The 26,725-nt window shown below is 49.8% G+C and overlaps 1 protein-coding gene across 1 annotated transcript in view; it reads left to right on the top strand.

The window, feature by feature from the left end:
- The window catches only part of LOC142559204 (lysosomal alpha-glucosidase-like), a 49,915-nt gene that overhangs the window by 3,718 nt on the left and 19,472 nt on the right, over positions 1-26,725 (top strand). Inside the window, exons 4-21 of the mRNA XM_075670833.1 lie at positions 1,696-1,865; positions 3,145-3,313; positions 3,985-4,081; positions 5,267-5,379; positions 7,963-8,088; positions 9,871-10,005; positions 11,198-11,350; positions 13,149-13,307; positions 16,356-16,485; positions 17,168-17,309; positions 17,960-18,093; positions 18,767-18,801; positions 18,925-19,041; positions 20,368-20,516; positions 21,123-21,207; positions 22,488-22,541; positions 24,412-24,542; positions 25,032-25,117. Of these exons, the coding sequence (XP_075526948.1) occupies positions 1,696-1,865; positions 3,145-3,313; positions 3,985-4,081; positions 5,267-5,379; positions 7,963-8,088; positions 9,871-10,005; positions 11,198-11,350; positions 13,149-13,307; positions 16,356-16,485; positions 17,168-17,309; positions 17,960-18,093; positions 18,767-18,801; positions 18,925-19,041; positions 20,368-20,516; positions 21,123-21,207; positions 22,488-22,541; positions 24,412-24,542; positions 25,032-25,117 (2,185 nt within the window). The remainder of the gene's footprint in view (positions 1-1,695; positions 1,866-3,144; positions 3,314-3,984; positions 4,082-5,266; positions 5,380-7,962; positions 8,089-9,870; positions 10,006-11,197; positions 11,351-13,148; positions 13,308-16,355; positions 16,486-17,167; positions 17,310-17,959; positions 18,094-18,766; positions 18,802-18,924; positions 19,042-20,367; positions 20,517-21,122; positions 21,208-22,487; positions 22,542-24,411; positions 24,543-25,031; positions 25,118-26,725) is intronic.

Raw genomic sequence — 26,725 nt, 5'->3', positions numbered from 1 at the left:
GCTCCCCATCTGTTGTGTTGTGCGGGAATCGTGCTATTTGTCGGCAAGTCTGCTACAGCGACTTCCCCAATTTTCAACATTGGAAGTAAGAACGCTGCTGACCCTTTGTCCGGCGAAGGTTCTAACGCGATAGCGTTATTTAAGGGCTCCGTGCGTGTCGCAGAAAATCTGGCGTCGGTGGAGTTGTCCGTGAGCGAAAATATACGTGTATATTTGGGCATATGTATATGCATCGCCTTGCTATCTGTCGTGCGGTATACGCGGGTTATATTGTCGCGCCATTCTATAACTAAAGTTGCTCGTACCTTGTCTTACATTCATGACAGAATATTCGGAATATTGAAAATGAGAGCCCACAAACAAATGCCATGAAACAAAACACCCACATCGCAAGTTATTTTATGTTAAATCTTCTCAGACTTAATTGTTAAAAGTGCGAAGCAATAATAGAAACCTGAAATGGTGTAATTTCTTGGCGCGGCTGTGCACTACCTTCGGGATCGGCTCACGCAAGAGGCCGCATTTCTACCAGTAAGCTCGCCTTCGTGCATAGCGTTCGCCGCCAGCGTTTCCCGGTAAACATTACGGTTAATGTTGCCGGGAAGCGTGAGTAGTAGTCAGGGATTTTTGAATGCTAACGCGTTTCACTCTTGAAGGCGAGCAAGCCTAATCCTCTGAGTTCTTGCTTTACGTGGGTGTTCTCGTCGATGAGAAATGGGGTAAGGAACTACATACTATTGCATTCCGGGATTTTTTCGCTCACGGCCAACGCCGCCGACACCGGCTTTTCTACGACACGAGCTCCTTAACGCTGTCGCGTTAAAAGATTACGTCTCTGCCTACGCTTTACGCTATGATGGATGTACCGTCATGCTCCACTCAATCTGCCTTCTAGCGGGGCGAGGACAGCGTTATTACCTCCGCTGCCAGCACGGGTGTTGTGAGCACGCACAGTGTCCCCGCTGAGCGGCTCTGTGCAATTTGGCAGGCCACACTGGTCTGAGCGGAGCGTAATGTAGACGCTCAGCTAAAACTCTAATCAATTAACCTGCTTCACTACATTGAGAGCGAATGCGCAGCGTCCCTGCCGACGCCATGATGACAGTATAGTCATCGACGCTTTCTCGCCGTGCTCAGGTTGAAGGCAACACTGAGGGCATACCAACGTGAGTACTGTTGAGGATTTTTCCAGTGAAGTTTAGAGGGTACTTGGGGAAAACCTCTCCTGAAGACGAATTCTATTGCGGAATCTTTTTCGTCTCACCTTCCTGCCGTTCTTAAAACGTAACACACTTATTCCAATAGATAACAATGGTCGGAAGAGGGCGATTCAGAGGAAGATGGAGGCTGGAAGTGACTGGCTTATTCTCCTCCTCCTCCATTGAGGGTGGGTGAGAGTGAGCTACGCGCACATAAAAGCGCTGTTAAGGAGAGCAGCTGCTGTCCTGACGAAGGCAGGACGCCTTGTCGAAGCGTCGCGGCTTCAGCGACATTCCTTGTTCTACCTCTGTTAACCACTTCCGAGCCTGAACCGCTCTCTTGTTTTGGATTGTTACCACAGTTGTGCTTCAGCCTGGTACGGACTACTAGTGTTACCAGCATTTAACGGTGGGCCTACAGTGAAACTAGTCGCCAAATCGGTCTATTGACGAGATTCTGTAATCTTCTCGCGCCTCTGTCCGCCGTGGCGTGCAGTTCGTGAATGCCGCAGAGAGGCGCTACGAGGTGCCTGTTCAGGACACCTTCGAGTCCTTCCGCAAGCCTCTGAACGTGTACAACCCGCTATACTCTTTCAAGATGGGCTCCAGCAGCCGCGGCGGCTTCTTCCACTTCAGCTTCATGCGTCGTCACACGGACGTCAAGCTGTGAGTGGACACACGATGCACGTGCGGCTTCAGCGCTCCGTCTATAAATCGCCGCCCGTCCCAAGTTAAATCCAATCTATAGCTTCAGTGAACAGCACATGAATGTCGGCGCTTTATACTTAAAGCTATGCAGAATTCTCTGAAGTTATCTGTGGCAAACAGCGCAATTCTAGTCCTTATGCTGGATTACTCGAAGAGGCCGACGTTACTTGCACGAGAAGTCGAAGGGTATAGCCGACTAATTAACAAAATATCGCTTAATAAGTTTGATAATTGCTTTACAAGTGTTGCAATTTACGAATTGTAGCCGGAGAGTTCGTGAGGCGTATAGCCATAGGAACGAATTCCCAGGATGACATGCCCTATGTCGTGGGCTCGGAGAGCTTGTTCAGTCGGTTTCTTATTGCTGTGCCTAGAAGGAGAGGTAGGTAGACGGAGTCTTTGGGGCGGTATTCTCGGGCGATAATTTTCGAGTGTAGTACCTCTTGCGAGATTTCGCGCGACTAGCGCCGCGGACACGTCGGGCGACAGGATTCCTGGCACAATGCCAGGCACGCTGTCTTACCACAGTTAGCACAGTGATCTTTAAACTACGAGGACATTGTGCAGCGAGGTACGCTGTCGGAGCACAGTTGACACAGCGATTTTTAAACTACCAGGTACGTACCTGTGTTGCGCGGTACGCTACACAATGCCAAGCACGCCGCCTTAGCACAGTTGGCAAAGTGCCGTGAACGTTGTCGTCCGTGGAAGTCGAACGCGTCCGGCGCCAGTCGCCTGAAATTTCGCGACAGTCAGTGTCACCAAAAGTGCAGAAGGACTCTGGTATCACAGAAAGTGATCGCCCGAGAGCACCGCCTTGTAGTTCGAAGCCAGCGTGGCGGCCGTTCACTAAGTCCTGAAGAGATCGTGTGGATCGAGACTGGTTTTTATGGTACGCGAACTTTGTGAACTGAACTTTAGAAGAGATTAAAAATCCAATGAAAACCCAGGAGCCGGAGGTGAATGTCGGGGGAAAACGTTTCCGCAATTTGTTGCACAAGTTTCGCGTCGAACGGTGATGAGTTATGGCAATCGCAATTTTTGCGAGTGACGTTTTAGAAGTGAGCAACTTGAAGTGGGTTTTGGAGTGAGCCTTCTTTGTCATTGTGTGAATGAATGAATGAATAAATGAATGAATGAATTCAAATGAACTTTAGCGAAGCGTTACCACGCTTGGTTGAACACGGGCGCCCCTCTTCAAATATTTGAGCGAACTACGCTTTCACGACGAACGCAGCATCGACACCAGCATCGGCGGCCTGGTGATGACCAACCAGTACCTGCAGTTCGTCACATACCTGCCGTCGACCAACCTGTACGGCTTCGGCGAGACGGTGCGCAAGAGACTGCGGCAGGAGTTTGACTTCACCACTCACGTGATGTTCGCCAGGGACCAGATGCTCAAGGTAAGGAGCATGTCGTGTGTACGGTGCATTCCGGTGGGAGAACGAGAGCCTCCAGAATCGCTGCAGGGGCGACTTCAAGTGGCCGAACAGGGGCGCCTTATTAGAAGTGCTTTAAAAGGCAGTCTTCAAAACGTTAAAGCTCAGAAGGCCTCAGAAGTGATCTGGCAACTTATATCCTGCGCTTTAGTAGTTAGCAGTGATCTAATTGTGGCTTCCGGTAGCGGACTAACCACCTCTGCAGATGTGCTTACGGCCGGCTCTGCTCTATATAATTGTGCAGTCAAACGACAAACCGTACCTAAATATCCTCAGTGAAACAAACGCACTCCTTAAAGTGCGTAATTCCTTCATTAAAGCGAACCTTACTGTGCCTTTCTTTCCCGAGTTTTGGCGCGTATGCTAGGTCGGCTTCTTGCCGAATAAGGTGGGCCGGTGCTATACAGTAAAGTGGGCCTATCCCGGAGACTGCTAGTCAGCGTTTTTCTGCCCACGTTTTTCTCAGGGCTGCTTATATACTGCAAAACACGTTGCACAAGAACAGCATTGTTACATTTAAATAAGCGCTTCATTGAAAGCTTCGCAAGATTCCGAACTGTGCATTGGATCTGCGTGACTTTCTTCTTTTTATTTTTTTTCTTCTTCTTTTCCCTCTTTCTCGGCTACGAAATTAGGACGGCACAAACCTGTACGGCGTCCATCCATTCTACATGTGCGTAGAGGACGGAGGCAAAGCGCACGGCGTACTCCTCCTCAACAGCAATGCTATCGGTGAGTTTGCAAGGAGTTAACTAAAAAATTGTGGGGGTTTAAGGCCTGTTAGAAAGCGCCGCTACGGGTTTTCGTGGGAAGTCCAGAAAGCCACAGTTTTGATTGGAAGCAACGTATAGGTGCGCGTGGGGCGAGTGAAATGCGAAAAGGCATGTGCTTTTTTTATTATTCGTCTGCTCTTATATATACTGAAATTGTAAGTTGAATAACTCTTGTTTGCCCGCGAGATGTACCGTTATTATTTTTTTGCATTCACCTCAGGGTATATAATACGAGGAACGGGTTGTGATGCACAACTTTGCCGCATTCCGCTCCCATATCGGAATGAGGCCGCCGGAAATCTAATGCCGCAGCCACTGTTATGCCATCACCAAGTCTCCACGCGCTGGAAAAAAAAAAAGAAAGAAAGAAAAACACCTTTTCGGTGTTCGAGGTGTGTTAGTTGTGCGTGCAGTCTAAGTTCGTTATTCCTCGTTATATTGACCTTCCAGAAAGCACGTTCAACGAAAGCTTACTCGAGCGCGCTTCTACCCTAGATGTCCTTTCGCATCGCCAGGTGGCGCTACAGAGTTATCGATGCATCGTCAAACCGTGTTTCTCGCCGTGAAAAATATGGCTGACAACCTCCCCCCCCCCCCCTTTTTTTTTAAGTATCGTACCCAGTATTTACGGCCATACAGATCCATAGAAATTGTCATTTCGTTCACTTTCGTTTTCGTTTTTTACTTAATATTTCCACATTTCAGTTAAACGCAACAGTTAGTTTCCCCCACGCTTTATTGGCTTCATTGTCTGTTTGCCACCAACCGCGGTATATAGCTGCAGCGGCTGTGGCGTTTTGCACTGCGTGAGCTCGAGGTCGCGCGTTCGATCCCTGCCTCGCGGCGGCCGCATTCCTACGGAGGTGGAGTACGTTCAAGAACGTCCGTGAGCCGTGCGTTGGGTGCACGTTATAAGGAACCCCAGAGGGTCAAAAATTAACCCAGAGTCCGCCCTCCGCTGTCCGCGCGTGTCTCATAACCAGATCGTGGTTATGGTACGCGCAAATCCAGAATATCATTTAGATGTTCGCTTGTTTGTTTACTTCGCTTTGTTGTTCCCGATGTGTACGTGCGAAAGATGCCAACTTATATACGTAGGCTAGGTACTGTGAGTCGCATACAGCTTTTCCGCGCGCTCTTGCAGAGTACACGCTTCTCAAGGCTCCCGCTCTGCGGCTGGCCACCATCGGTGGAGTGCTCGACTTCTTCCTTTTCGTGGGCGACAACCCCATGGAGGTCATCGAACTTTACGCCAGCGTACGTGACCGCCCCGATCTTTCGCGTCGCCCTTTCATCTCGAAGGGCACGGGAGACGTTAAAGGAACTTTTCAACAGCTTAGCGGCGGGGAATCGAATCTGTGGCCTCGTGCCCAGCAGCCATATCCATAGCCACTGAGTTACCATAGCGATGGTGCCAGGATTCTGAAACGTGTAGACTATAGGCCGGCATACTCGAGAACATCTCGAGGCGGCTGGTTCATATTGTTCGTGATTACTGTGGGGAATTACTACATGTGCTATAATGCAAAGAAATGGGCGACACCCAAGAACGCGTATAGAAACGGTGTATAAGCACGCTGCTTCTGTGGGTGTTCTTGCGTGGTGTCCCTTTCTTCGCGTTAGCACCTGCAGTAATGACACCTGACAAAAAACACGCACGCGGAGGTGGTACAAGCGCTTACACTGTTTTTTTATGTGGCTCAGCACCGGCACGGCATTCACGCGTGCCTTCAGTGCCCGATACCTTGACAAGTCGTTGGACCCAACCTGTGGCACTTGGGCACGGATGAGTCAGCGAACAGGGCACCGTGCGCTATGGACGTGTCCTGGCCTAAACGCCAGCTGCGAAAAAGAAATCTCTCGTGCTTGACTACAGAGCTCAGTGGTTAACGTTAAACGAATGGATACTTCCGAGAGGGAAGCCGCCGGAACGCCATGTGTGGCAGCTTGCTGTGCTGAGAAGTAAAACAATCGACGCGACCTAGGCACGTCATCGGAAACGCCACAGGGGTTGCCTTTTATTTCTCTCTCCCTCTCTTTGCGTGTCTTTATGTGTGGCGTCTCTTCCATCTCATTAGCATCGCAATTGCCTTCGATAAACTGGTATTAATTGAAGAACTGCGCGTGGTCTTCGATTAAAGCGCACTATAACCTTATTCTCGTAGACTGTATGCATTATGTTATATAAAGACAGAATAGGGGAACCGTCAAATCACAGCCAAATTTTTGACAAGGGGACCTTCCTTCTAGGCCGTACCCTGGTGACCACAAAACGCGTGCGAATATTCTAAATGTTTCGAATAATGAATCGAATATTGTCTTACCCGATTCGGTCTTCGAATTGAATAGTAACTGTTCGTAAATACATCTTTTTTTGCCTAGTCACTTCGAATATTTCGGAGCCGCCAACAGTGCTCAAACATGAAATTGGAACAAAAGTGCGATAAATTTCATTACCGAAGCCATAGTATAGGCATAAAGCATAGGAAAAAGCCGGGCTAGGTGGCTCAGGGAGCCAGACTTCATCGGTTAAAATGCGATAATACCTACTCTCCGAAGAGTGTTCGGTGTGCAATCACGATACATATTTGCTCCTAATGCTCCATTTGTGTCTTGAATAGGCGAGGTTTCATAACGTGCAGTATAATGACGGGAACTTGCAAGCAATATTTATACCAGGATGTGAACATTGTTTTATAATACTGATGATGAAAACAGACGTTCATTATTCATTAACTGTTCGTTTCGCTTCTCAACTGGCAACATGCATTAGATTCGTATTTGATTCGGCCTCACATATATATATAATCGGGCGTTTTATGTACCGAGACAGTGATATGACTATTAGGCACACCGTAGTGGGGAGACTATGGGTGAATTTTGACCTCCTTTGTTTTCTTTAACGTGCACCTAACACTCATAAGTTCGCGGCCGTTCTTGCACTTCGCTCCCAGCGAAATGCGGCCGCTGCGGCAGGCAATCGAACGCTCAACCTCGCACTTAGGAGCTTTTTGTCGAAACGATGGCTGCAGTCTGAGGCCTCTTTTGTTCGACCACTGTCGGTCACTCCGTTTGGCTCCGTGTGTCGTCTGCACGTGAAACTAGAGTACGTATAGACTCGTGTACGGGCCGCATCCGTGTAAGGGCCGCACCGCCAACTTCACAGTCCAAAATTTTAAAGAACTGAGAAATTTCAACGGAGAAGCAATAGTGTTCGGTGCCTCGAATTTTCGTGCGCTGCACACTTCCGCGTGCAGATACTAGATGTCGAAAACTGCGCGTTGACCTTAAAGCCCCCTAAACTTCATAAAGTAGAGGCACTTTCCTCCTCCGCCTTAACTCCTCGTTTCTCCTCTTTTTCACGCTCCCTCCTCGACCGTGGCGCCGCCTACACTGCTCGAGCGTAGCAACAGCGCCAACATGCGTTCCCCGCCACTCCATAGACGCTTCTCGAGCAAAAATGGCGCTGATGCACGGCGCGAGGACCCACGTGATGCTGTTAGGCCAATAGCGACGCGGCGTCGGCCTCGGCCAGAACGCGCGAGGAGAAGGCGGCATTCTTCAAAGCGTGGCGCTACTTTACGAAGTTTAAGGGGCTTTAGTTGACCTCTGGTGCCATGGTACGTCCGGGGTGTGGACAAGTCGCCGGCTGCGCCGGCACCATTTTGAGCAAGAGGTTCGTTCCCGTGTAAGGGTCGCACCTCGTCAAAATTGTGAAAAAAGAAGTGCGGCTGTTACACGAGTTTACACGTATACGAATTGCGGCTAGGCTCGCGGTGCTATACATATGACTTGCGCCGAGGAAGCTGCACATTTTGGTCCTGGCGTGCGCGGCTTCAGGTGATCGGCAAGCCATTCCTGCCTCCCTACTGGGCGTTGGGATTTCAGTTGTCGCGCTACGGTTACGGGTCGCTGCAGAAACTCGCGAAGGTGCTGGAGAGGAACCAGAAGGCCGGATTCCCCGTGGTGAGCTCACGCTGTTTACTAAACCTTATTTGGACAGTGTGTAGATATTTTGTAGACTTCTCTAAATGAAGTCAAGAGGCTGTTTATGGGTATCCTGTGAATTGGGCCCACACACTTTCTGAGTATTGTTGTCTGTAGACTTTCTGAAAGCAACGGGCTTGTAACTTCAGTCAGAAAGATATACTTAACAACTTCCGTCTCTAGAAACTCGTAGAATTGGCGTGGACTAAAATAAGTCTGTGAATAGTCTTCAACCGCCTGTAAGATGTCCTACACTTCACAACGATGGGTTAGCTTTTTTTTTGCGGAAGGCCGAGTTGTAGAACAATGGTTCCAGAGTGTGTCTACCGTGTAATTTTTGACCCAGCTGCTGGCGATGCCACGCCTAAAGTACGTCGGAATTTCGACACGTCCCTCACGCTACTTACGTGATGACTATGGTGATATTATGACATCCCCTTTGAAACGGGCCAGCGACAAATAGTCACCTAGCCTACTTGAGCTCGTCAAATTTTGCTAATCTATTTCATGTCTGTTATTTTGCCTACCTTGATGTCCTTTATTCCCTTCATTAAAACCCTTATGTCTATTTTGTACAAAAAAAAAAAACTACCCATGCTTGTAACGACTTGGCTTCATCCCTTCCCTGCTTTTTATTGCCATGGCAATTATAGGCAAAACTTGAGGCGAATTCCAGGTGTAGCCGTGATGTTTCGCATTAAGTCCAAATCCAATCAGATACCATCGAACCCCGCGGCTCCGTATGCTGTAGGTGCGTTAGGTGCGATGGAAATCGTGAGAGGGTGAGCCGAGAAGGATGGTGGCTTGATGCGCACAGGCTGCTCATTCGTCCAGTGTTGCGCGCGAAAGGCCCGGGGAGGGGGGGGTCATTCGAGCGGGCGCGGCCCTTGCAGCGAATGGCGCGATTGAGCGCGGCCTTGCGCGCGCTGTCACGTAAGTAATATGCGTCGGGTATAAAGAGCACGCGAGCCGAGATGACTTGTGGCTTCGAGTGCACCGTGTTTGCGCACTAATGTTGGGGGTCGCATAATCTCAAGTTTCGGAGACGCGCTGAAGCTGGAGGCAATACGAAGCGTTCGCTCGCCGCTGCTGCCGCTCTTCTTCACGCCAGCGTTCTGGCAGCAAGCGTCCGCGGGCATGGAGCGAGATATCCTTGTTTGGCATTGCGTGCGCGATACCATACTTGTTACTTAAGTTCTTAAGCGATGTCTTAGCGCAATTTATACGGCCGTTAGCTTTACTAATCCTATTTCGTATAGCGCAGGCTATAATAATTTGCTGTCGCAATCAATGCGTCTCCTTTCGGGCGAAACTGCGACCTTCTTTTACACCAATACTCTAAACGGTCTCTTGCTTGCGTCGACCGCTGACCAGTTAACGCTCCCAGCAGCTTCGAACTACATTGCTTCTGGAAGGTGGACGTTCCCTACCGTTCTTACAGGGTGAACATCTTGGCATTCCATTACAACGCGGTGAATCGTCTCCGGACTTTTGCTGCAGCATACACATGCCTCGTGCATTCACGCGTTTGTCACTTGCAGCGTCCCCTGCTGCAATATCGACGCCGGTCGCTTGTTCGAGTCTCCGACTTGCGCCAATACATCATTAAAGTTTTTGAAGAACCCTGCGTTTTCCGACTGTCTGTATTGCACTCAAGCATGCACTTGTGCTTATGTGGGACGTGCGCATCAACGATTATAGCGTAGTGAAAATGGACCTCATTGTTTCGTTCGTTCACATGCACCGTCTTCGTCAGCGCAGGACGTGCAGCACCTGGATATCGACTACATGGAAAACTCGACCACGTTCACCGTCGACCCTGTGCGCTACGCTGGTCTGAGCGACTTCATGGCTGCGCAGCGAGAGAAGAACGGACTGCGATTCGTCGTCAACCTGGTATAACGCACGCGTGATGATTACGATGATGGCAATGACCGAGTTCTCTTTTGAAACGAGGTGGTGGCATTTTACACGTACCAGCACTCCAACCTACTGCTCAAGCTCTTTTGCAACTTTAATGTCGTCGGTGTGTTTTAATTTGCACTCTTTGCGGTCTGTGTACTAAGCGAATGATTATTCCGCGGCCATGTACCAATCCTTATTGGTCTTCACTCAGATTCTTCTCTACTAATGCGACACCAAGCTTCCGAATGAACGCCTCGACAGCTTATATTCACCGCGACATCGTTTACCCTCTCATTACAGCCTTTATACCGTAAGGCTTCATGGAGACGGACGACATTTGTATTTGCTTGTCGGTGTGTACTCTGTCACTCTGACAAGATAGATGTTAATAGATAAGGGATGACAGTGCCCTCTGGCTTAGCGGTAATCCTGCGGCTTTCGTTAATAGCCAGTAGACCTGGCAAACAGACGTGCGCTGACTTTTGACAGTTAGTGAGCAGCGTCCCACCAGCTGTCAGTCAGTCACCCTATAGTGTGTATATAGCTTCGTTGTAGTAGTGGTATTTAGTAGCAGTAGTACAAACACAGATTTCACAGGAAGACGCATATTTGACTTGAATAAATGTGGGCGAACAGGGGAAGCCTGAAATTGGAGACAACCTTTCCACAAGGGGACTAGACAGCTGCAAGCAGCGGTGTAACCGTGAAATTTCTTCGCAAGATGGGGGAGGGGGGTGTTACGAGGGGGAGGGCGGCGGCGTGGCAACTCGTACACATCGTTGCGTAGTCTCCAATATCGTGCGCGCAATCCCGGAGGTCATGATCGTGTAGATGGGTGCCTTCTCCTCCCATTGGGCGCGTTGCGGTGCGGAGTGCAGCGTGGCGCATGCTGACGCGTTCCGACGCCTCTGTCTGGTTAGCAGGCAAGGGGATCTGAGGGTCGCAATTTCGGTTAGCCGCAGACGCACGTAGAAACAGACTGCAAGGTTTGTTTGTAGCGAGTAGTAGTTGTAGGTAGTTTAATATAGCACGCGCTTGATGAAAACCGATTTGCCCATTTTTGCAAGGCCGTTCCCGTTTCGAGTAACATGGCGACGCTGAGTAACGGCGGCTGCGTGTTTAGGTACTTCCGGCTTTTGTTTTCGAATCACCTAAGCGCCAGTTTTCTTTCGCGCATGTGCAGACGCCAGCGCTTCCTAGCACGTCCCGTGCCTACCGGCCGTTCATGCGCGGCCGCCACTTCAAGACGTTCGTCGAGTACCCGAGCATGACACCGCTGGAGCGCCGCAGCATGCCGCCCGTCAACTTCAAGACACACAACATCATGTTCGGAATAGTGAGTGAGCGCACTGATCTTTTGTATATAGTTGTGGTCGACAATAACTGATATTCGTGACGTCACGGGGAAATTCCTGACGTTATACTGACGTCACCACCGCCCCTGTTTAAGCGCGAAATTTAACCAAAAAAAAAATGGGGGGAGAGTCTGACCTTCGTTTCCTCCGCTAATACGGCTTCAAAGAAATTTGCATCCTTTTCTACTTATCTCGCTCCCCGACAATGATTGTCATCGTAGAGTGCATTTATTTTCTTTAACTGTGCGCTCCCGGTACTCTGAGATTTCGATCGGCGCGCGTGTATGAGTGGGACATATAGTGCTTCTGCCAAAAAGTACACGTGGACGGTAGTGCACGTACGAGGAGGTGCACAAAATATGGAAGACTATTGTTGGAGGACCAGATGGGAGCCTCAAAGATGTAAATATTTTGGGGGGCTGTAAATAGCTTTCGGTCGAAGCACGTGGAGTTTTGAAACTCCGCCAGTCCCAACTTAATCTGGTGTCCCTCTAAAGTACACTGAATGGTGTTGCGAACCCAGTGCGTAGCTCAGTTTTATTGCAATATCAATTGCACGAACGCTGGAGACGACCCGTTCGCGCCGTCGCCGTTGTCGTGCTGTCCCATCATCGACGGCGCATGCGCAGCTCGCGCGCGGAGGTTGAGAAGATCTCGGTAAACGCTTGAGTGTGATTGGCTGCAAGTACAACGAAGCGTAGTGGGCTCACCGTCAACGATCCGCTCAATCGGCACCAGCGTTCCGCCTTCCACTTCTGGCGTCAGCCCTTGTGCGCACGCGCGCATCAAGTACACATGCAGCGTTCCCGCTGAGCTGCTGTTTGTATGCACTGGTCTGAGCGATGCGGACAGTCGAGGTCGAGCGAACATCTAGTATTTCCTTGGGACCTGATTATAACGCCGACGGTTCCTCTTCGGTCTCGCGCATCGTCGAGGTGCGACGCCTGTAACGCCATCTGGCGGTGCTACTCAACGCGCCAGCGGGGCGAGGCGCACGGTAGCTGTGCCATGCCGCTGTTCCCTCCTGCGCCCGGCATGAGTTGCCTTGCACGGCTGCGTCGCGCTGACATGTCCCACCTGCGTACATATTTAGAACACCGTTGGATGAGTTCGAACCCAACGATAAGCCTTGCTATCACTGTCAATAACTTGCCCATCGGGTGAAACTGCCAGTTTTTGTAGCATTTTCACAGGGATTAACCTGCGTTATTGCTCAACGTTGGGAACTTGGGAGACTGAAGTTTATTTCCTCTTCCTCGGAAGGTCACTTGTATGTCGATATTGCGCACCGTAGCTTGCTCCACTGAAAAGCAGGAACCTTTCATTACAGCGAGAATTTCATGTTAATTTTAATCAGCGCTTGCATACTGCAACGATCTTTCCTCTCTTTTTAATCATTTAGACCAATACTTCCTTAAGGCATAACGTAGAGTGTGTATTACACGTACGCAGTGAGACCAGTGTTGCGTATGAAATCAAGCAGTGTTCTGTGGTATTTGTTGTGTATTCAGCAATCGTAGCTGGTCGTGGCACTGTAGCAACGACTTACGTGAAGGCCACGAACTCGCGCAGTAACGAAACCGTACGTACAACCGTATAACAGTAAGGGAACGAACCATACGTTGTTTCATTACTGCGCAGCGAGTTTGTTGTCTGTGTAGGCCGTTGCGGCTCAACGTTCTTTCGCGGTACCTTAGCGGTGTCAGTGAACAAATAAAGCCTCACTCGGCGGACTTATACTTGTGTTCAAGCTCAGCCTTCAACGCTTTCATCACTCAGCTGTGGCCCTGCAGCCCCGTGGCGTACGTGGACTTCTTCAAGAACTCCACCGCCCTCTGGTGGAAGAAGGAACTCGGGGAGCTGCGAGAGAAGCTGCCCTTCGATGGCGTCTGGCTGGCAAGGATCTTTAGCGTGCTATTCTTACGATCCCCTTATAAAGCAAACATATTTTGCTCTCTTGCCCGTTTTCGCGGTGGTCGCGGACTTTAACCGCCGATGCAGAGGGCGCATATTCTCGCGCAACCGAGTTTCGGCAAATGCCTCTACAACGAAATGACCCGTATAACGAAGGAATTGCTTTGTACCAGTTCAGTTGTAAGCTTCTCGGTGCGCGGCCTTTATAACGAAGTGAGTAGTGTATAACGAATGATTTTGGATATGCACGGGGTTCCTAACCATATAGTTCTTGAGGAAGTTGCGTTCGATGTATCGGTTCGCTCCCGCGTACGGGTAAGCCACAGTTGTAAGGGAGAATGCCACCCGTAACACATAGTGCGACGAAGCTGCGAGGAGTCACCACCTCCCAAAGCACGCTAAACGCATTCTTAGATAGCAAGCGTGGTCGCGTTGTTCTTCATAATTGTTTTATTATTTTTGTTTGCCACGCCTCCTTCTCAGAAGAAACCGCTATTAGCACCACGCGTATCTCAATAATTTAAGCATTAAACCAACTTGCGTCTCCAGTATTCAAGAGCTTAGAGTAAGATTTGGTGCTTCTTGTAAAAAAGTCTCACGCCTTCTTGTCACACAGAAGCAATCGCAGTTTAGGTGAGAAATTTTGGAAAAGATACAGAAGAACCTAGCTTGTGCTGCTGCTGTTCCTGAAACGAAAGAGCCCTAGCCTGGAGGCCCTGTTTACTGCCATCCGTCTACATTAAGCTTCTGGGGGAAATACGGCGAACTTCTAACTTTCCGACTTCGTAATGTGCTCTTTTCGTTGCTCTGTCTTACGCTTTTCGACCAACGACACTTTGGTCATTCGCTTACGTAGAAAATCGTGAACGGTTTCCGCTAAAACCTATTGGTGGTACTTCTATGTAGCACTCTGCTGCTGCTGCTGATGTTGAGCACGAGGTCGTGGTTCGATTTCCGCGAGAAGCCCCACTCCGACGAGGCACGAGCTCATCCCTGCAAATGGTTCGGCGCACAATTCCAGGATAGTCTAAATTAACTTCCCTCAGCCTTCCACAACGGCGCTCCTCGCAGAAAAGGTTCGAGCTTGGGAGAAATACAATGGATGAGTCATTATTTCTAAAACAAATCGATGTAACACACTGTTTTGATACCATATATTTTCTGTTTCGAGCGCTTTCAGGGGGGGAATTACTTTCGGGGAAACGGGGCCAGTTCAGTAGCACATAAGACAGAAAAGTGGAGTGTTACATGCTGCAGGGAAAAAAAGATTAGGTTATTAGAAAATTTTAGCTCATTTGTTGAAAGGAAAACACAAAGTTAGGTCATGTTCTCAACGTATACTCTTACCCAACTGCGCAATAATGCAAAAATGTAAGACTGGAACTTTGATTGAGGTGGATAGACCTGGAAGGGGAGAAAGGAAACTTGCCTGGATCCATAAAACGAGTGTAATCTCGTGAATGCGCTTCTGATTGGTGCCAGGACTTGGAAGGGAAGCCATTAAAATAAAAATTATCAAAATAAGCAGTGAAATTGACTTCGCCTATAATATTATACCACTTCGCGAGCATTAATTTTGTTGTAATTTGTCGCTTTTTTTTACGTGCTGTCGTTTCGACGCCCTATAGGCCTATAAAAGGACGATGTTAAAAATTAAATTATGGGGTGTTACGTGCCAAAACCACTTTCTGATTATGAGGCACGCCGTAGTGAAGGACTCGGAAAATTTCGACCACCTGGGGTTCTTTAACGTGCACCTAAATCTAAGTACACGGGTGTTTTCGCGTTTCGCCCCCATCGAAATGCGGCCGCCGTGGCCGGGATTCGATCCCGCGACCTCATGCTCAGCAGCCCAAAGCCATAGCCACTGAGCAACCACGGCGGGTAAAAGGACGCTGTGCTTCTCGTGAAAGAGCTTTGATTTCTGTCAACCCGGGTGACACTACAGCATTTACCGTTGACCGCGTGTCTGCTATGCGAAAAGCTCCCCTTAAAATTCACCGGCGACTACCATACTCCCTAATCCGAAGTTTGATCGCAACTCTATACGAGTTTTCATGTCGCGATATATAGACTGGCGCGGACAGTCTGTGTCGTGCGACACGTTGCAAGCGGAGTGAAATGCGGCGCGACTGCTTCGCTAATCTGGAAATTCCGAGAGCCAGCGCGTGGGTGACGCGTGGGCGCGATTCACAGCAGCAGCCGCCGCCGAAAGACCTCTCAGACGACACGCGCAACTCTGGCGCCATCTCGTAGCCATTGTCGCCGCACTACGCTGCTCACGCTTTCGCCATAACCTCCTCCGCTTTCCGCCTCATTGTTCCGCTGCGACCCTCCTCCCCGCTTTCCTCCTCGCGTATTTCATCCCCCGCGGCGCTCCGCGTTCGCTTTCATCTTTCTCTGTGCTCGTTCGCTCGGTTAAGGCTCATTCACACCGGCGACTGACAGTGGTCGCGCGACCAAGTTGGTCGCAAAGCGACCAGTCGCAAATGGTCGTAAATGGTCGCTTCTCTCGGAAAGCGACCATTTTGGGCCAGCCGCTCGCTGCTCGATTTTTCAGTCGCGCGACCGTGGTCACAAAACTGATAAACCAATCAGCGGCGCGCCGGAAGTGATCTTTCATGTGTCTACGTCCGACCTGCTCCCGCGTCGCGGCAAATTCAGCGTAGATTCCGAGAGTTCTCGCTGAGAACGATAATCTCGGGGATTGCGACTTGCGGGTCGCGCTCAGCCGGGCTTGCCCGTGTGAACATCAGTCGCCTTCGGTCGCTTTTTGGTCGCGAGTCGCAAATGGTCGCGCGACCTCCTCAAGTCGCCGGTGTGAATGAGCCGAGCTACGATGGTGAGGCGCACCCAATGCTCGCCGCAGGAACGAGTGCCTAAGATCTGCGCTTGACCTTGAAGCCTTCGCGGGGACGTACGCGTTGACTGTATAAAGTTTGATGCAGCATGAAATTATTGCTGGCCGGAGGCGCCCTGCATGCATGCATTCGCGCAAACGGCAGAAGGGATTTACTGAAAGCTCTGCAATGTGTAGGCTTATGCCTACATTAGCATCGCTGTTCCCCGCAGGACATGAACGAACCGGCCGAGTTCAGCACCAACCGCGGCGCGCTGAGCCCCGCCGTGCGCAAGAAGTGCTTCAAGAATTGGAAGCTGGAGTGCTACGTGACCATCTTCGACGATCCGCCATACCCGACGAGTGAGCGAAGCCGCGTCTGCCGCTCATTTTCTTTGTGGAATCTCGATCGCGTCGTCAGAGAGCGAGTTGCAATGTTACTAATGCAGCGGAACTTGCGAATACTATATATATTATTCGCGGGTTATACTGTAGCATTCGCGAGTGTATACGTGTATGTACAGTTGAGTGCCTCTGTACAACGAACGCCTTTATACAACGAAATGACCTGTATTACGGCGGAATAATTCTGTCCCGGTTCCATTTCGATTGGTCTTGCGCCCTTTACGGCGAAGTGAACTGTTCAAGGAATTATTTCTGAGGCCCCTAGCATTTCGTTATAAAGGCTTTCGGCTGTATGCTATAGACCAAGTTAACGAGTTTCACTGCGCCACGGCTCTGTCGCCTGCTCTGGCTTGTGTTCCAGTCGCAGATTTCGAGGCGTCGATCTATACGCCCAAAAGAGTTCGTCGGCAGCAGAGCCGGTGGGCCGATTCGCATATGCATGCCATTGAAATTTCGTTGAGTACCGTTGGTTGACACTTGTGCAGTCTTGGTTGACTCAATCACTTGCGACGCACGTTCAGCCCGATTTGATAGCGCTAACACGAGCCGCGGGCAGACGTATTTCAACCTCATACCAGCCGAATCGAGCCGCTTCTCTCGTCGCAGTCGCGCGGACACCCCGAATGCGTCCCTCGTGCAGGGGCGGCGACTCAGTACGGCCCAGAGGCCCGTCTCAGCGACCGCACCCTGTGCATGAGCGGCCGCTTGGGCGACACGGAGAGCTACTGGCACTACGACGTGCACAACCTGTACGGCTGGAGCGAGATGCGCACCACGCACAGGTGCGCTTGACGCTATCACTTTGCCTGGAGTTATATGACGTTGCCTTCGTGCACGTAGGGGTACGAAGGAACCACATTGAATGTCATTATGTGCCACTGTCTTTAGCTTGAACCACACATTTTCGTTGCACGCCCCATATACGTATGTTTTGTCTGCATTAGTTAGGCGGAAGTATTATGTAGGTCTAAGCCTTCCTTGTTACTTCCTCATGTGTCGTTCTGTGTCATGTTTGTCTCCGACGTTGTAGGTAGGTAGATGATAGCCAACTAAAACGAAGTTTTCGCCCAAGGGTTTATGGAGAGTCGGTGAGGAACACGAGATATAGGACATGTTCGTGGGCTAGACCGTGTATTTCTAGTGGCGTGATTCTCCATGGGGGGGGGGGCCTCAGAGACGCCTCGGAAACTATTGCCGTCATGCGGCCTCGTCATTTTCGCGTTGGTGCTGCTGCACGTGTACTTCACCTATATCAACCATTCACGTAACCGATAGTTTCAACAGAGCACCGTCTGGTACGCAAGCTAAAGCATAATCAGGCGAACAGATCGCTGACGAATGCCAAAAAATAAAATGCCGTATCAGGATATCTGTACAGCTACTTTGTTCAAGAGATCAAAGCCGAAACGTCGAGTTTTGGCGACTCTTACAGCGCCCTTGACGAAGTGCTCAGCGAGCGGCAGGTGATCATCAGCCGGTCGACGTACCCTTCGAGCGGCCGGTACGGAGGGCACTGGCTCGGTGACAACACCAGCACCTGGACACACCTCCGCCGCTCCATAATCGGTATTTACTGCTACTTCCACTTCTCTCTCCCTCGCCCGCTTGATATTTGAGAAGGATTGCTGCTGGAACGCAGATCAGGATTCCGCTCATGATAACATAACACCCCTAGAAAACAAGTTTAATATTTGCTCGAAGGTTTTCAATGTGTTCCTGCCAAAGGTTACTGTTCAAAGTGGCGGATGAAACAGAGCTGAAAGATTAAACGCATTCTGTGTTTTTTTGCCTGCGCCCCTGCTAAACCTGACTGTCGTAATATCCCGATTAATAAACCACGGAGAAAGAAGTATCTTGCTCTGTGCCCCAGCCGCCTTAAAGAGCCACTAACGACGAATGTGAGGTCACCTAATTAGCGGAACATTGGTCCCATAGCGGTACCTGTCTTTGGGTCTCTTTGATATGACGTCCTGGACTGCCCAGGACTACCCGAAGCGTCGGTCACAGCTCGTTGGTGTACGCAGCTTCTCGGAAAGTATTGGGCAGCTCGGCACGACAAATCGATAAACCCTTTGACAACACGACCATCGCCAGTTTCCGACTTCCGTTGGCATCGAAAGGGACACGTCATATTTAGACATGCTTACCTACAGGCTGTTCTTCGCAGCGTTTGTGTCGTTTAGGAACGTGAACCTTGTCACGAATGCAGGCCGTCTGCTAATGGTCTTCTCTTTCTCAGGCATGCTGGAGTTCAACATGTTCGGCATACCGTACGTAAGTAAATGCCAGTTTAGCCCACGTAAATGGCTCCCATGACGGACGGAACCTTGGCAAAAGCGCGCGGAGGCGTTGCGTGCTCGGCGGAAGTGCATCGCACCCGAACCGGTCGCGTTGCAGGTAGGCGCTGACGTATGCGGCTTCGCCGGAAACGTCACAGAGGACCTGTGCGTCCGGTGGATGCAGCTGGGCGCCTTCTACCCGTTCAGCAGATCCCACAACGACATCAGAGCAGTCGTAAGTGCACCAGTCCGACGGGCGTTTTCTCGCGAAAGTTGTGCCGTTTGGAAGAGCGTGCCTAAAACGTGGCGTCTACGACGTTTCTAGGCTCCCGAATAGCTTCCGGCGCGTGCCGTTAGCAAAAGCTTAGCCTTCGAGACCTGGGCCCTTTGTTCAGAGAGAGAGAGCTGCTGCTGGGGGGGCGTGGATTTGGACACCACATAATAAAGTAGTACATGAAACACGTAATACAAGTTGTAGAAACCTTACCACACGCTTCGTACGATGACGTCACTTGGCAGGTACAAAGGTTGGAAAACGTGTTCTCATGAGGTACTTGTGATACTTACAAGGTTGTCTGAAAATGCCGCATTTGGCGTCATCGACATTATTGTGACGTCACGACAAGGAGCTAAATTTCTTAATGTCGCGTAGTAGCAAGTCCATCTATGACGACGTTTCTCATTGAAAAGTAAGCAAGAGCGCTGTGAGCGACTACTTGCTACTTTACCCGGCCGCCTTACTCGGCAAGAATCCGACCTGGCAGACGCGCCGAACTCCGTGAAAGAAGGCACGGAAAGATGCACTTCAGTGAAGGAATAGTCGGTGTCCAAATCCAATGATAATGATGATTGTTATTATGATGATATATTGGCATATCTTTTGAGACGGGGCGAGTCACCTGCTTGAATGCTTGAGTCATTGCTTCAGTCAATCAGAGGGCACCACCGTGCTCCAGTGGTGGCGCCCTCTGGATAAACAAATGCATGTCTTAAAGGCTATATGGTTTTCCTGGGTAGTTGATGATGACTGGGTAGTTGATAGGATGACCGGGGTAGTTGGAGAAGTATGGAAGAGGCCTTTGCCCTGCAGTGGGCATAGCCAGGCTGATTATGATGATGATGATGATGATTTTCCTGGTTGCATGCGGGAGCCGGAAATACGTCATGCACGTCGTCTTTCGGACGCAACGTATAATGTGCCTTAAGGCGTGCATTTGTTGCGCTGAAAATATTTAGGTACCGTTTGTTGGTTTACTACGCAATTCCGCAAAGAACAGAGCCGGCAACAGGCACGTCTGCAGGTGTAGTAGCTGGGGCCACATATGAGCGGTGAACTATTTGGCAAGGCTTCAACAGCAGCAGCCACGGTCAGCAAAGTCCGAAGGGTTTCGCCTATGAAGCTTCGCAAAAAAAGAAAAATTATTGCACACTCCACACTAAAATAATCAATAGCTTAAGCTGGGTACTTTAGGTTTCCGAAATGTATAAAGGACCCAAAACGCAAGGAGTGCTGCAAAATCCGTGACTGTGACACCGAGCCCATTTGCCCGCCTGCGTCCAGGACCAAGACCCGGCGGTGTTCAGCGAGGCCGCGCAGGCCGTGATGAGGAAGGCGCTGCAGGTGCGCTACACGCTGCTGCCCTACCTGTACACGCTCTTCTACGAGGCGCACACCAACGGCACGCCCGTCGTCAGGCCTCTGTTCTTCGAGTGAGCACTCCGCGCACGTGGGCGACTCCTTGGGATCGATCGCGAGAAGAATCCGTAGAGCACGTCATGTACTGCAGCACTGCACTCTCACCTAATGTTTAGCAGAAGCGAGTGAGTGAGTGAGTGAGTGAGAGTGAGTGAGTGAGTGAGTGAGTGAGTGAGTGAGTGTGTGTGTGTGTGTGTGTGTGTGTGTGTGTGTGTGTGTGTGTGTGTGTGTGTGTGTGTGTGTGTGTGTGTGTGTGTTTGTGTGTGTGAGCGAGAGAGAAACAAAATTCATACTTGTGTGTAAACAACGACGTCACGAAAAAAAAACTGCGAGGATATCATGGCCACGTGTTCAAAACATTTCAATCAGTCGCCGGCAATTTTTTGCATTTTTTATAAGGAGCTCACTCGCCCGAGCCCTTTATCCTGGAGGCCAAAGTCTGTCACCGGGGGAAAAGGATTTGGCGGTGGTTTTGCGGCGATCCATGCTCGTTGGCCTTACACAGAAACGGATCTGTTTGTTGAGGAGGCAACATATGTTGTATATACGTACACTGCGGTTGCGGCGTTCTGGTCATTCGTAATTGCGCCCACGCTGATGACATCCTGCCCCGCATGCAGGTTCCCGCAGGAACCCCATACGTACGGCATCGATGCGCAGTTCATGTGGGGCAAGTCACTGCTCATCTCTCCCATCATACGAAATGTAAGATTTTTCTTTCTTTTGCTGTTTTTTTAGCCTTTAGTTACCACAATTAACCTTATGTTTCTATGGTGTCGGAAAAAGAAAGAGTGGGTCAAACAAGTGTTGACGCTAAGGAAGACAGAGTTTTAGCGTTTCCGGTATTGCGCTAAACGCAGCAGATCAGGTGGAATAGCGGGTGATCGGGAGCGCAAACCGCCCTATCTGCCTCTATCTAATGTAATACAGGACGCGCTAAAACTTTCTACTGTCTACGCAGTGGTGGCTAACATTATTTGAAGGTTGCATCAAATACCATCTCTAGATTATCTCTCGTCTCTATTTCGTGTTCATTGTTCATTAATTTCGTATCATATTCGTCTCGAATTTCACGCGCAAGTACGTCGACCCTGTCTTAGGCGTCCACGCCTGCTTGACCCTTCTTTTCTTTTTTATCTGCAAGTAGTTACAAGATAGCCAGATTCCAGATACGCAAAACCCGTGTGGAGTCTGCGAAGAAGCATTTCTCTTCAAAAGCGTTCAAACATGACGCGCGCGGCAGAAGCTTGGAGCGTGCGGGAACATCCTGGATATGCGGTGCACGCATGTCAGCGCATATTTGCGAAATGACACTGGTAGTAAAATATCGCAAGCTTTAGCACCGTTCGTTCGCGGGTAATTATACTTCTTTATTGTACACTCAGTCACTAACTATTGGTACGTGTTCCCGGCATGTATAAGTGCTATTTCATACTATCTTCATGTTCGGATACAAGCAAATCCCCTAAGCGACCGTCTCTGCAAGTGGTTACGATAGCCATATCCCAGATACGCCAAACCCATGTTAAGTCTGCAGAGAATACCCTGTCAGCTTGTAGGTTTTCGTAGACTTACTGAGCCCGTAATACTGCACACAGTACGCTATAGTGTATAGAACAGCCTAGCAACGCATGATGTGGCGCCTCCTGCAGCAACCTGCGACCGGGCAACTGCAATAACGCTCTCCCGCTTGGCCTATCTGTGCATCCCGGCAGTGTATGGTGGGTCGCGATATGCTAAAGTGATAAAGTGGTCAGAAAATGTCAGCTGAAGGCTTTTTGTTGCCTGCACGGCGAGGTAATTTTTTCCCGGTGCTTCTAATTCGAAACTATATTGCACACGTGAGGCGAACTTCCACAATGCTTTTTTTGTCATATATAACCAGTGACATGCAGTTATCACCATGTTGAGGGAAACACGCAAAGCTGAACGCGTCTTCAATATCAGTGCATGAGCCCCCTGGCTTCTCTGTTTTTCTCTCGCAGTACACATACATGTCGTTCTACCTGCCTGCGGGACTGTGGTACGAGTACTACGACGTAAGTCCTTGCACAGTTTGAGCCTAACCTGGGCGAATTGACTTTGCCATTTTGCAAGACGTGCCCCGGGATAAAGCGGAGCGTGTGGCGACAGCTCGCTACTCTGATTGATTGATTTTGATTAACGTCCCACAGCAACACCAGGGCTATTTGACGCGCCGTAGCTTCGGGCTCCCGAATAATTTAAGCGCACCTGGGGTTCTTTATTGTGCATTAAAATTTAAGTGCACTAGCTCGTTTTAGAGCGCAGCTCTTAAGCGCCCGTTCCTGCGTTGAGCGTCGGCGTGGCTCAGCGTCGTACATCGGCGTAACCGAGCGAACGAGCACAGCGAAAGATGAAAGCGAACGAGGAGCGCAGCGGTAGATGAAGAGCGCACGAGGAGGAATATAGAGGAGGAGGCTGCAGTGAAAGCATGAGGCGGAAAGCGGAGTCGGAGCGGAGGGGAAATGGCCTGCGCATGCGCTGAGTTGCCGGCGGCCACGGCATCCGCCGCCGCATGGGCGATCTCATCCGTGCTTCCGATGGGGGGGGGGGGAGGGGCTCATTGTTCCTGCAAGGGGCGATAGCGAGCGGCTGCGAGGATGTGTCGCCCATGACGTACCCTCGGGTGTTGTCGCCGCTGACACTGGGGGCACCATTTCCACGCGGCGAAGGGCCGCTCTCGTCGTTGGTGAAACTAAAGCGTTAGAGGAAAAGCGTAGTGCTGCGCAAGACGGGCTGTGCGGCGACGAAGGCTACGATGCGGCGCCAGAATAGCACGCGTCGTCCGCATGGAGACAAAGCGCGCACCTCACAACGTTCTCTTCCTAATATAAACCGTGTACGTATATAACCATAATACAAGATATTGACACGCGAAATGAGAACACGTATAAAGGTGCGCGCAAATTTGGCGTTAGGAAGTGTCGTAATCGTTGGTGATTTTTCTTTATTTTTTTTTTCTTTCATGTTCCTCAGGCGAACTTCATTCGTTAACTGAAAAAAGAACTTAAGATAACATCAGGGAAGATCCTGCTCCTGCAAGTAGCATAACAAGATTAAAGCCAATCAAGGATATAAGAAGAGTGGTTATAAAGTAATACCCGATGCGCAAATTGGTAATAAAAGCCAATTCCAAAAAGAAAAGCGGGGTACGGTAACGCCCGGTCTCGTAAGGGCTGGGTCAGCGAACACAGAGGTTGGCCTCGCGTATAGCGTTTATTGAAAATGAAGGTGAAGGAAGAAAAAAATAAAACGAAGGAAAGTCGCGGACTCAGCGCGCGCTGATATAATAATATTTGGGGTTTTACGTGCCAAAACCACTTTCTGATTATGAGGCACGCCGTAGTGGAGGACTCCGGAAATTTTGACCACCTGGGGTTCTTTAACGTGCACCTAAATCTAAGCACACGGGTGTTTTCGTATTTCGCCCCCATCGAAATGCGGCCGCCGTGGCCGGGATTCGATCCCGCGACCTCGTGCTCAGCAGCCCAATACCATAGCCACTGAGCCAGCGCGCGCTGAATCGATGGAGCTTGAGAGCCGGCGGTGACGATTGGCGCCTGCCCTACCGGCTTCGAGATCTATCCAGTGAGTGCGCGATCCAATAAATGGACAGTCCATTTCGCGGATCCACTTGCGAAATGCACACACCCTCCCCCGCCTCGGTGTATCTCTCTCTTACGTGTGTCGTCGTATACGCTACTTTCACCTCGGTAACATGAATGGGAAAGTATACGCGTAAAACTATACCATTTCCCATATGTTACAAGGCAACGTGCCGACAAGTGTATAGTATCGCTCGGAATATTTTTGTTTCTTTTTGAGAAAGAGAGAGAGAGAGAGAGAGATCGTGTACGCATACGTGAATAACGGTTTTCGCTTACCCAGAACACACCGTTCCTGAGCACGGGCGAATACATGGTTCACAACTGGCTCACGCTGAAGACGCCGACGCCGCTGTACGTCCGGGCAGGTTCCGTGCTCCCGACGCAGACTCCCGGGCCGAACACGCGTGACAGGTAAATGTATAGGCGCTGTGTATAGAGGCGATTCCGCCTAGGTGTGAACGCGCACTTGCGTCAAATGCCGCGATTCCCGCAGCGAGAGGAACGGGACATGTTAAACGTGACGTCGTTGGCGGGCACAGTTGGACAATGTCGTCTGCACCGTCGCGGTCGTTGCCGCCGTTGGGCGACGGCAGTCTGCACCGCAGGCAGACGACAGTTGCAGCACTTCAATGCAATAGCGTATGTGTCAGTTACATTAGCGTTCTCAAACGTTGCTAGGCCTTTGTTATGGCCAAGAGACGGCTTAGCGGTGGAGAACGTAGCTCGCATGTTGAAATGCGGCGTGAATACATTTTCTTTTATCGTCCGCGTTGACAGCGTATTAGTTACGAAGCACATTGGGCGCCGATACCTCATTTCCACAGCGGCAGAACAAATCCTATCGCGCACGTTAGCTTCGTGTTCTGTCTTACGAAGTCTGCTTTCTTGTTCCTCGTATAGGCTCAACAAAACCGTCACCCTGGTGGTGTACCCACATAAGGGGAAGGCATCCGGTACTCTCTTCTGGGACGATGGCGTCGGGAAACGTGAGTGGATCTCGAAACAGGTCAACGACCTCGTGATGAGTAGGCACCGTATACGGAGGCCTGGATAGTCTTAGTTTCTATCGATCAATTTTCGGTTGAACTTCTACACTCGCCAGTACGTTGGGGGTGTTGGGCTGCTAAGCACGAGGTCGCAGGATCGAATCCCGACCGCGACGGCCGCTTTTAGATAGGGGCAAAATACGAAAACACCCGTGGCGCTTAGATTTAGGTGCACGTTAAAGAAGCCCAGGTGGTCCAAATTTACGGAGTCTCCCCCACTATGGCGTGCCTCGTAATCAGGTATAGTGGATATGGCACGTAAAACCCCATAATCTAATTTTAATTTTAGTATATTGTGATCATTAGCCGAGCGTGCACGTGTAACCAATATCATTGTACTGGGATGACGACATCTTGTGCCGCTGCGTTTAGCTCAAGCTGGCAGGACCTAATCTTTTGAGATGATCGAGTGTGGTGCAGTTACCTTTTGAAGTAGCGGTGTTCACAGCGATACAGCCAATTTACCAGCTGTTTAGATCGCTTTGCTAACAAAAGTTAATGTTTTGTCTAAATGGCTGTTACTAATGTTTTGTAGGAAGTATATCTTAATAATAATAATCATCATCACCAGCCTATTTTATGTCCACTGCAGGACGAAGGCCTCTCTTTGCGATCTCCAATTACGCCTGTCCTGCGTCAACCGATTCCAACTAGCACCCGCAAATTTCCTAATTTCGTCGCACCACCTAGTCTCCTGCCATCCTCTATTGCGCTTCCCATCTCTTGGTACCCATTCTGTCACCCTAATGGTCCAACGGTTATATAATCTGCGCATTACATGACCTGCCCAGCGCCATGTTTTCTCTTAATATCTATTAGAATATTGTCTATACCCGTTTGCTCTCTGATCCCAAACCGCTCTCTTTCTGTCTCTTAAAGTTATACCTAGCATTCTTCGTTCTTTGCGTTCTCTTTGCGCGGTCCTTAGCTTGTTCTCAAGCTTCTTTGTCAGTCTCCAAGTCTCTGCCCCATATGTCAGCACCGGTAAAATGCACTGATTGTATACTTTCCTTTTCAATGATAACGTAAGCTCCCAGTCAGGAGCTCACGATGTCTGCCGTATGCGATCCAACCCATTTTTATCTTAATGCAGTATGTTAAAAATTTTATGTTCGCAAATTTTGAAATTTGTGTATGTGAGAGGGGACGATATTCTGAGGGCCGCCGTGTCTTGAGAATGACTTCAAGGATTTTCCACTGCCCAGGAACCTATTTGCTTTCAAACGATTTCTCATAAATAAGCACAAGGTATTTCGAGGTCCGTTCTGCGTAGATTCAAAGGGAAGCACACAAATGCTGTCATGACCACAAAATGTTTTAAAATGAGAATATTTTGTAATGATTCAAAATATTTTTTTACTGCGGTTCATACTTGACGACAAAATCCGAAGTTAATAAAGATTTCATTAAAGTATCCAATAAAACTGTTGGGTTCGCTTAGAGCTTTACTTGTAAAGCTTGTTTTAATATACGTGTGCTGTAAAGTATTGTCACAATTCATGTGACGCCGTTGTGATAAAATTAAGCTAACCTCTATAGTTAATACAA

This window comes from Dermacentor variabilis, chromosome 10 (genome assembly GCF_050947875.1).
Source record: "Dermacentor variabilis isolate Ectoservices chromosome 10, ASM5094787v1, whole genome shotgun sequence".
Taxonomy (NCBI): Eukaryota; Metazoa; Arthropoda; class Arachnida; order Ixodida; family Ixodidae; genus Dermacentor; species Dermacentor variabilis.
The sequence above is the reverse complement of the archived record's forward strand: the minus strand, read 5'-3'. Positions and strand labels throughout refer to the sequence as shown.